General features: G+C 32.9%; 1 protein-coding gene across 1 annotated transcript; it reads right to left on the bottom strand.

Moving 5' to 3' along the window:
* Window positions 1–4,693: 4,693 nt before the first annotated feature.
* On the bottom strand, window positions 4,694–9,573 carry LOC114313015 (NAC domain-containing protein 90-like). The gene is made up of 3 exons (XM_082891918.1): window positions 9,210–9,573; window positions 8,058–8,347; window positions 4,694–5,319 (listed from the first exon to the last, which is right to left on the bottom strand). The coding sequence occupies exons 1-3, from the start codon at window positions 9,358–9,360 to the stop codon at window positions 5,011–5,013; spliced, it is 750 nt and encodes a 249-aa protein (XP_082748044.1). The 5' UTR covers window positions 9,361–9,573; the 3' UTR covers window positions 4,694–5,010.
* Window positions 9,574–11,383: the final 1,810 nt, after the last annotated feature.

The following is an 11,383-nucleotide window of genomic DNA, read 5'->3' as shown; positions in this document are numbered from 1 at the left end:
TCAACCGAGTAAAGGAGAAAAGTTGTAACACAAAATTAGGACAATTGAAGTTATGTGAATGGATTGTAACCATGTATGATAAATGTAATAAATAGTGCATATGTGATGGTGAATGCAAAAACACGAAGGGGCAATATGAGACACACAATATGCAATGTGATGAATACATAACAATAAGATGATGGATACACAACAGATAACTTCACAAAATGATTTTTTTTTTTTTCAAAATTTTCTTTTTTCTCAATTGTTTTTGATTTTTTTTCCTGAACATTTTTTTTTTGTTTGTTTTTTGTTGAAAATTTCTTTTTGAATTTTTTTTTTTAAATTTATATACATACCATATACACATATACATATACAAATAATATACAAAATGTGTACTACGTACATACACATAGACAAAATATACACATACAAATCACATATATATACGAATATATACATATACATATATATACGGACACAGACATGCAGATATGGATACACAAACATACAGATACACAGACATGCATATATACATATATACACTCTCCCCTATTTTTGTCTCTCTTTCTCTACCTCGTTCGTATTTGTCGAGCGCCATGTCTGGCTCACGATTTCAACAATCATGGGGCGCCTAACCGATAGCAGCTAGACTGGCCTCAATTGTCAAAGATTGCCTCAGTAATCCTTCTTTCTTGGTTTCTTCTTCTCTTCCAGCTTCTTCTTAAACCAAGGTCTACGAGAGAGACAAAGGAAAATACTACAAACTCCCCCTGCCATTACTCTACAAAATTTTCCTTTGGCATTATACTCCTCCTGACATGGCCTCTCCTCGTCATCCCCTTACTCTCTTCCCTGACCTTAACAATTTCCTAATCGAGATTACCAGTTCCTCTAAGCCTCGATAGAGTGCCCCTGTTCCAATTCTCAGCTTTCCTGTGTTGTTAGTCAAGCAATTGATGGCAGCGCAGCTTGATATCAATGTCAACCACTACACATGGAAGTCCTATTTGGAGACCATGACCGCAGCCTATAATTTGTCCTACCAGCTATGGGGTACGACGAGTGAAATACATCGATTAAACACCCAACTCTCTCTGCTCCAGAGTATGTACAAAGATGCTTGAGCAAAGATTAGCAATTTGAAGAAACAAAACAAGTAGCTAAAATGACAAGCGACTTCTACAGCCCGATTCGGAGCTCCTTGGTGCTCCTCATTTGACGGCCAATGGGGAGTAATTTTTTTTAGAAGCTCTGCCAATACTGAGGCAGAGTCTTCAAAGGCCTCCCGAGAGTGAAGATATGGCGAGGCAATTGACAGTAAAGTCAAACGACGACGTTGCATGCAGTCGGTTATCTTTGTCGCCGGGCTACTACCGGAATCCTAGAAAAAGTCCTTCTGTTTTTTTTTTTTTTTGGCTATGTTTTTATTTATTTATTTTTTTCTGTTTCCCCTTAGGAAGGAGCACATTTTCCCCTTTTTTGTTGTTTTTGGAATTTTCTTCTCTTTTTTCTATGTAATGCTATAATCACCCGACGGAGGGGGGGCTTCACCTTGAATTTCAATAAATGAGTTTTGTTTTGTTTGCACATCATGGCGTAAATGGCACAGTACTTGAACATGAAAACATTTTGTTTAAACTTGAATCTAAGAATGATTGAAATGAGTTTTGAATTAGACATTGAGCCCTCAATAGACCAGAAATCAAAAAAACGGCTCAATAAAAACCAAAGCAAAAGCAATCCAAACACACCTATGTACACTTGCCAGAATGGAAAGAACACAAAACTTCATTGTGCACATGATGATAAACGCAACGGGTGCAACACTTGTGGGCATCGTTTAGAATATCGGGAGGCGACACTCACGTGCACCATTTAGAATATCGGGGGCAAGATGTCGAAAAACAAGATCCAAAACAAAAAAACATTGCCGGCCAACCACCCGGACAATCGGCCAATTGAAAGGTTCTATTACAAACATTATGCACTTTTGGCGAGTGATTGACAAGGTAAATGGAGACTTTTGAAAATACAAGAGAAAGATAGAAAATCTAACTTGACTATGCCCCTAGTTCATCGCTTTGACTATTTTTTTTTGATTTTTTTCCAAAAAGGTTTTGATCAACATGAGAGTTAGATTAGTATGCATGCTCCACTCTCTGTTTTGAAATCATGTAAGCCAAGCTGTGAGCACTGAACATTTTCCCTTTTTGGTCCAAATAATGTTCTGATTTTGCAAAAATGGAATCATTTTCGAGAAGATCAGTCAACTACATTAAAAATCCTTAAAATCTATTTTTGCAAATGGTCACTACCCGACTGACATGAAGTCAACCCTTGAGATGCACAACCTCAAATTAGATAACCCGAGCATGATAGATTGTAGTACCACTAAATCTGTCTTTCAATTGAACCCGTTATGAAGGAGGAATAGAACAATTAAATCGAACGGAGATGAACCAATCAAACATGGATAGGATAGCCGAGTTGAATACAGATACATCAATCAAACATGGACGGGATAAGCGAGTTGAAAATGGTTGGGGCCAAACTTCAAGATAAAGTTGCCCATGTATCTCAAAGATAGGAATAAAGCTTTACGTAGTTCACGAGGGTAAGGGTCACTCAGGTATTAACACTTTGCTTTTTGTGCTCTAACTTTTGCCAAAGCCACCCTTTTGGGTTTTCAACCTTGCAAACTTTCTTTCAATTTTTTCATTTTTTTTTCATTTTTCATTTTTTTTAATTTTTTATTTTATGTTTTTTTGCTCTAACTTTTGCCTAGATCGCCCTTCTAGGTTTTCGGCCCAACGAGCCTCTCAAGGATAGTACTTTTTGCAGCTTGTCTATGTTGATTGTGAGAATTTGAAACCATCAAAATCCATGAGAACGACTACTCTTCTTGACCAGATAGACTTGATAATGTAGGAACCCGTCCAATTGGGTGTGAATTTGCTCCTAAGGTCATAGATAGGAGTTCGATTGTCCTTTAGCATAAAATATTTTTCTCTTAGATTCTGGGTTTTGACTTTCTTTTCGACCTCCATTAGCTTGAGAAATAACCCGGTTTGAATCTTTAATCACATCCAACCTTATTGTCCCCCTAGTTCTAGGGTTGTTTCCAATTTGGCTATGCAAGCCTCATACTCTGGTTGATTATTGGACACTCATAATCAAGGTTTGAAAGCTAGAGGGGTCAGGCCTCAAGTCGAGAGGGATTCTATGTTGTATAATCGTAGGATCAATTCCAAACATGTCTTCGTAGGATCACGCAAAAATATGTTTTGAAATCTTTTAATAAAGCGACTAATCACTCTTGTTTTTCTAAAGACCATGTAGAACCAATCTGGACCAAACGAGGATCCTTTTCAGTACTCACACTAACAGAAATGATTTTATCCATCAAGGGCTAAGCACATCTGTCTTCCTCCCAATTGATTAAATTTTGCAAAGCCTGAGAAATTTTGAAGTTTTGAATTATTATTTTTTAAAAAAGTTTGGTTAATGCAATGAACTAAAGACACAGAGAAGTAGGCAGAATCTATGACACTTTCATTAAAAAGAAACTCCGACTCAGTGATGACAATAAAGAAGACCTAAATAGGACAGAGATGTCTAGGTTTGCACTCCCGAAATTAACAGATTCTAGCTGACTAGACTAACTTAAGTCTGACTCTGACTACACAGACTCGATAGAATTAGACTCGGACTCAACATCCGATTCAGAACTTGAAATGAAACCTTTCTCGAATTGCCAGTTTAAGTATGGGCCATCCACAACATTCAAAATAAAGCTCGTGCAAGTAATATGTGGTCATTCCTTGATCACAGAAACAGTCTCATATTCCACAAGTTCTAAGGATTCACGCTGGTAGACTTTGTAGGATATCAGACTTTTCTGAAACTATGGTGTTACAACTACATAGAAAATAGAAAAGCAAACAAAAAACAAGACCCCCAATCAAAATTCCAGCAGCACTTCGGCTCAGTTTACACAACTAATCACTGTCTGCCCCACCGAAAAATTAAACTCAACATGACAAACTGATATGCCTGAAACACTAATTTGAATTTGAGAACCTCTATACAAATTGTCGTTCATAGCATATAGTAGGAAATAGAACAAACACCCCTATGGGGGGATAGGGTTACCTTGTCCTAGCTTTGAAATGATCTAGACCTTCACTATTCAAACAAGTGGTGTCATAAACCTAGAAATGGGAGAGTATTCTGTCCTAAGTTGGGAAGGTGCTATAGCTCACTATATATATAAGGTCAACTCTAGTCTGGGAGTTGAAGTAAAGATGACGTCACGAAAAAGCCCTTTGGTTAATGACCAGTTAAGATCCTAAGAAGTCGAAAGAATCAATATAACCTCTCTACGAAGTACACATGGCGTCACGAAAAAGCCCTTTGGTTCATTTTTTAGACAAAACTTTTGGTCTCCCAAGGTAAGTAGTTCATCACTAAATGTCCAATTTTGTCTCTACAAAGTGATTTTGTCCCTAAATTTTTGTTACTAAAATCTTAATTTCTTATAGTGACATTGTCAAATTATATGTGGACTTCATAAATTTTTGACACATACAACAATATGTGTTTTTTTTTTTAACAACGAAAAGAGTAATTTTATTGATAAAAACTAATGTGTAGAGAACACTAAGAAAATACATTAATAAAGTAAAGACAAGTGCACAATAGATCATAGAAAAGCTAATCAATCCTAATTAGATTGGTATTGAAAAACAAACTCAATTATCTGCAAGCACAACATCGAGAGTTGGTGAGATACCAACCGAAAAACAACCACAAGAAACAAAAACCAATGTAGCAACAACATATTCTCCGAATCTAACCAACTGCAACAGAGCAACTCAAAGATTCTCAAGCTTTAGTAAAATGTAGACATGAATCAAAATCTAGTAATAGGTTTTACCTACCCCCCCCCCAAAAAAAAAAAAATTCTACTGGCTCATGGTCTTAATTTTATTGGATAATTTAGATACCTTTTGACCGTTTGTTTTAAAACCAATTAAGATGTTCCCAATCCCACAAAGGCTCATTGCCAATATCCATATCCAAGTTATCACTTCTCACAGTTTTAGAAGGATTAGGATGATCTTCATCGGAGGAGGACTCTGGTGAGCCTATTCTCACCATGGTTGGACGGTTCTGATGAGATGTTGTTGCCTCAGTGCCATGGTGAGCTATAACTTGGTGAACCATTGCCTCTTGGCCTGTCACTGGCACTTCTGGAGATGGTCGTCTATCAAATGCACGCAAACTTTTTGATTTTTTGTACACTCTGCACAAACTAAACTCTGGTCTTAACTGCAAAAACATAATTAAGATCAAAAGAAATAAGGTAGAGAACTCTTGAAAGGAGTTGCAACAACCATGCGTTGTAATAACCATGTAATTGTTACTACATTTCTTAACCATTATTATTAATATTAGGTTTCAACATGTTGGTGTACTTGCTGATCAAAAACGCATGTTGGTGTACCTGACTAGATGCAAACGTAAGGCCTGTTGTAATATGATTTAAACCAAATGCAATGGTTGTAAACTAGTCAAGTATGAGATTGTTTAAATTAGGTTTGAAAATTTATTCACCTTTAAAATTGTGTTTAACTTTGATTTATTTGTTTCTGAGCCAACATCAAATGAATTTTATTCAAATCGAGCTTGAGGTTAATTTATATATAATAATAATAATAATTTATAGTGTATATAAGTTTATTAAGCCAAGTTCAAATCAAGCTTAAAAAATTAACAAGATTTAAAATATATTTAAATTTATCTTATTTACATAAGGAATCAATCTTAAACAAGTTTTTAATAGATTAAATTTGAGTAGCTTGGTTTATTTTACCAATCTTAGAACTATAAATAAAATCCTATGTATGCTAAACATGCAGGCTTTCTTTTCTATCAAAATTACGATAACCTAGTTTTAAAACTTCAACTATAAGGTCACAATGATATAGTTTTAAACAGTTCATATGCTAACGAGTTTGCCTCATTTTGCAATCTTAGAACTACATAAACTCCTACGTTCTTTTCTATCAAAATTACCTTAACCAGGCTTTAAAACTTCAACTATAAGCTCACAATGCTATAGTTTTCAAAATTTACATATTTAAGTTTAGTTTATTTACATAATGAATCAATTTCGAATGAGTTTTTAATTAATCAAATTCAATTAGCTTAAGTCCGCTTTAGAGTCTTAAAACTAGATAAACTTCTATGATCTTTTCTATGAAAATTACCATAAACTAGTTTTAAAACTTCAACTATGAAGTCACAATAGTATAGCTTTTAAAATTGTATCTTTAAGTTTGGCTTATTTAAGCAAAATCTCAAACAAATTTTAATGAATCAAATTTGAGTAGCTTGATTCATTTAACAATCTTAAAACCAGATAAACTCCTATGTTCTTTTCTATCGAAAGTACCATAAACTAGTTTTAAAACTTCAACTGTAAGGTCACAAGGTTTTCAAAAAAAAAATTTGTGTTTAAGCTTATTTGTTTTCATAAAGTAGATTTTAAACAAGTTTTTAAAGAATTAAATTTAAGTAGCTTAATTAGTTTTACAATCTTAGAATCAAATAAACTCCCCTATGCTCATTTCTATCAAAATTACTACAAACTAGTTTTAAAATTTCAACTATGAGGTCATGGTATAATTTTCAAAATTCTTGTGTTTACGTGTAGTTTGTTTACATAACGAACTGGTCTTGGATATGTTTTTAATGAATCAAATTCAAGTAAGTTTGTAAAACAAACCAACGCAATTGAACTCTAGATGAACTCCTACATTATTTTCTATGAAAATTACGGTAAACTAGTTTTAAAACTTCAACTATACGGACACAGTGGTGTAATTTTCAAAATTCGTGTATTCAAGTTTAATTTACTTACTTAAGAAGCTCATTTCGCACGAGTTTTAATGAATAAAATCGAATAGGTCACAATTGTATAATTCAAAATTTTTGTGTTTAAACTTAATTTTTAGATATAAAGGGTCCGTTTGGTTTAGTTTTTGAAATAAGTTTTGAGTTTTGAATTATATTTTGAAAGATAAGTTGTTAAAAAGAGTTTTGAAAGTTGAAAATTTATTTGGTTTTGAGTTTTCAAAATAGTTTTGGGATGATATGTAATTTTTTTTTTTATTTTAGCTGAATTGATGTGTGTGAGAAAATTTAATTGATTGATATGTAGAATGTGAAAGAATAAGAGAGGAGAGAGGAGAGAGAAAAAGTGATTGATTAATTTATTAATAATAAAAAATAAAAATAAAAAAAGGAGAAAGGAGAGAGAAAATTGTGTTTTGGGTTGTCTTTTAAAAGTTTGTTAATCAAACAATTTTTTTTTTTTTGTTTTTTGACCCAAATCATGTTTTGAAAACTAAACCAAACAGTACCAAAGTTGTTTTCGAACGAATTTTTAGCGAATTAAACTCAAATAGCTTAATTAATTTTACTGTTTTAGAATCAAATAAACTCCCCTATGTTCATTTCTATCAAAATTATCCTAATCTAGTTTTACAAGTTCAACTATAAAGTCGCAATATATAATTTTCAAAATCTTTGTGTTTTAAGTTTGGTTCGTTAGCATAATGAGCTGATCTCGGAATGAATTTTTAATGAATCAAAATTCAAGTAGGTTGAACCAACGTAGATGCAATCCTATGTTATTTTCTATCAAAATTTCTTTAAACTAGTTTTATTACGTCATATGGACACAATGGTATCGTTTTCAAAATCTATGTGCTTAAATTTGATTTGTTTACCTAAGGGACTCTTCTTGTATGAGTTTTTAATGAATCAAATTCCAATATGTTGGTTCATTTTAAAACTTTAACTAAAAGGTTACAGTGGTATATTTTTCAAAATTCTCCCCATCTATTAACCTGGATCCCAGAGCAAGGCTACAAGCGTATGAACTGGGTACTGACCTAGGAATGCCGACTTGAAACCCTAGAATTAGCCATAGTTTGTTTGTTATGAAAATTAGTAAATAAAGTTCAAAGCAAGAGCTCTTATATATCACATTCAAATCACACCTTCGGAATTGCACTGCTTGATGATGCTTCTCCTTCAATGGCCCTGTACTCATTCATCTTCCATTCCGTTTTTCTTCCTGTGGGAGCTCTTCCTCTGTAGAAAACCATGGTTTTCTTCATTCCAATAACTCGGTTACGAGAAGAGTAAACATAACCCGGAGAGCCAATTGCTTTCCAATATCCAGAAGTAGTGAGTCGATTTGGTCTTCCTCCACGAGCCTCTTTCTCTTGTCTAGGAATAAAAAAAAACCATTGCTCAGGGTCTCTGCGACACCGCTCTCCTGCGAATTCTGGTTCCAAATACAACAATTTAGCAAAGACCAAACCTTAGCTTAATTAACATTAATTACATACTAGGGTTGTAATCTTAATTTTTCTCAACAATTTAATTTCCAGACTTGTGCTTGACTTTTTAATGTTGAGAAATGAAATAAACGAAAATCAAAACTCGGGATCTTTAACCTAATTGGGTAAAGGTTGGATACTCTTAATTTTTCATATTTTATATATATATATATATATATGGATGTGTAAACTTGCTTGTAAGGTTTGAATTACTATTTTCTTTATCTTCTTGACATCTTGATGAGACACCAATACATAAATCTTTAAAAAAATAAATAAACAAATAAATAAATAAAAAGATGTTCATGCTATGAATATAGATAATGGATGAAACAACAAAACTTATCTATCTTAAATGTAGTCAAGAAATTGATCGAAATGAAGCAATTTAATAATTAGATGTAACCCAAAAAAGAAAGTGAAAACCAAGTTTAAAAAACAAGCTGAATTGAAACAAACCAATCTTTGAAGTAGTCAAGAAACTAAACTAGAAGGATCCAAGTGAAGATGGTGTAAATTTATTAAATGTATAATAAATAATAAATAAAAAATTGAAAAGCAAAGATTAAAATGAGCTGCCAGTGCCACAACACAACAACACAATACAGAAAGTAAGGCAAGTAATTTAAGATTGTAATGACTTCAATCAAGACCATAATGATCAAACATCCATTAGGAGAAAAGGTGAAAGATAAAAGACAGTTGAAAATTGAGAAACTATCAGAAAACCCATCTTAGAAACTTCGATTAAAAAAAAAAAGAAGAAGAGAAATGGTGGAGAGAGAAAGAAGAGATGAGGGTACAAACGTGGGAGATCCCAAGGGTTGTAGTGATATATGTAGAGCACTGGTATGACCCGATCAAGGTCTTGTCTTCCTTGAAGCTTGTTTTGCAGATAGAACGAAACCAACTCTTCCTCAGTTGGGTAGAACCTAAAACCTGGCGCCATATCCTCCATTGCTCCTCCTCCTCCTGCACTGTTTTCTTTAATTAATCTCTCTCATATAAATATATAATTCTTAAAGCTTGTTTTTTGATTTTACGTATGCTTTGGGTATTTAAAGGGGAGGAGGGGCTAGGGTTAGGCATAGAGAGAGAGAGAGAGAGAGAGAGAGAGAGAAATGAGAAAAATGTTTTGGGACCACACGCTCAGGTTGCTTGGAAACATCCCCTCTGCTGTGTGGAAGGAAATCGTTGTCCAACGCTTGTAACCCAACGTTGAAACTGTACTTGACTTTTTGTGGAATCAGTCTATCTCTCTTCGCCACTGGCTGCATCAAAATTAACTTTTTATTTTTTTATAATCTTTTTCTATTTCACATATGGAATGATTCCATTTTTTTTGTTTTAAATTTAATTGTTGTGTTTCTTTAACGGTTTTTTTTATTTATTTTATATATCAACAAAAAAACTTTTTTTTTTCTTGTTTTTTTAACGGTTATTCATCAAGTTGATGAAGATTTTCGTTTCAGACATGAAATGAAGATAATTTCAATTTTGTTCAAAAGTAGTTTAGGTTGAGGGTGTGTAAAACAACATCATAACCTTTGCTGTTTGCTGTTTGAGAAAGTGACGCGGTTGAATTGAATGATAAACCCGCCGACAAAACATCCAATCCACCTCTATCTATATGTATAGAAATTAAGGTGAAGTTTGGGAAGATTAAATAAGTGTACTTTTTAATTTTTTTTGTATTATGTATAAAAAAAATAGAGAGAAAATGTTAATTGATGTGATCTAAAAAAGATAAAAAGATGAAATAAGTACACTTTTTTTTGTTAGCCAAACTTGGCCTAACTTACACTTGTTTACATAAGCGCATAATTGATTAAAATAATTGAAAAGTTAAAAAACTAATATAAAAAGTTAACTTTTTTTTTTTGGAAAAAAGTGGGAAAGTTATTAAAAAATTAATTTACAAATGAGTCCACAATCTTTTTCTAAGGCCTGATTTGGGAACTTTAAAAAAAAATCAAAAATTTATTAAAAAAATTTAAAAATTATCATTATTCATAAAAAAAATAAAAAAAAATTTGATATACATAATATTAAAATACAAATCAATTTCACGCCACTCTAGGTATTGACGTCAAAGCAAAGGCAGTGAAAGGAAAAAAAAATTACATGTGTATATTCACTAAGTTGGATCGTAAAGTTAGGTCCGTGGGGGGCCACCATAGGTTCCGTTTTGATAATCCGAACCGTGCAATATGTAGAGCTCGTTTAGCACTATATGTCTGTAAGCAATCATGTCTATCAAATATCACTAACTATATGATCAAATCAGATTTGTATAAAAATAAATGGTGTTATAATTAACAGTTTAAAAAAAAAACTAATACAATCAGATAGCTATTGATATGTAATCAATGTGATTTTTTACAAGCATATAGTAGTCAACGAGTTTTACACATTGAACGGTTCCGATTAGAAAAACGAGACTCATGGTGGGACCCGTGGTGGGCCGCCACGAGCCAAACAATACCGTCCAATTAAAATCCGCAAAGGAGGCAATCTTGTCCATCTCCTACCCAGCTGACTACACTGCCCAACCCGTACGACCTACTTCACTATCTTTTCCTAAACACTTCTTTGTATAATTTTTTAAAACACATTTTTCATAAAAAGTCAAAAAATTAACCTAAACATCCATATTTTTTTTCTCAACTTTTTTGTCAAAAAAGACAAAAAGTGCCCTTATTTATGACACTCCAAACAACCCCTAACTCTAATACTATTAGTCATGACACCTATTCTTTATTTTTGTCACATATTTTCTTCATTTTATATGTATATATATATATATATATATATTTTTAAGCAAAGTAAAAAATTCATTGAAAATATGGAATTAAAGGTACAAGAAAGCAGAATACATTGGCCCTGTTTGGTAGGACTTATTTCCAGCTTATTTTAGTATTTAGCTTAATTTAAGCTATTCGGAAAGTGAAAAATATGATTTTCAATAACATCACTAATTT

The sequence above is a fragment of the Camellia sinensis genome, chromosome 10 (genome assembly GCF_055761805.1).
Source record: "Camellia sinensis isolate YWXY chromosome 10, ASM5576180v1, whole genome shotgun sequence".
Lineage (NCBI taxonomy): Eukaryota > Viridiplantae > Streptophyta > Magnoliopsida > Ericales > Theaceae > Camellia > Camellia sinensis.
The sequence above is the reverse complement of the archived record's forward strand: the minus strand, read 5'-3'. Positions and strand labels throughout refer to the sequence as shown.

Coding starts and splice junctions, on each gene's coding strand:
- LOC114313015 (XM_082891918.1), bottom strand. CDS start 9,360: ATGGAGGATATGGCGCCAGGTTTTAGGTTCTACCCAACTGAGGAAGAG. Junction 8,348..9,209: donor CAACCCTTGGGATCTCCCAC/GTTTGTACCCTC, acceptor ATTTGGAACCAG/AATTCGCAGGAGAGCGGTGT. Junction 5,320..8,057: donor CAAGCAGTGCAATTCCGAAG/GTGTGATTTGAA, acceptor ATGTTTTTGCAG/TTAAGACCAGAGTTTAGTTT.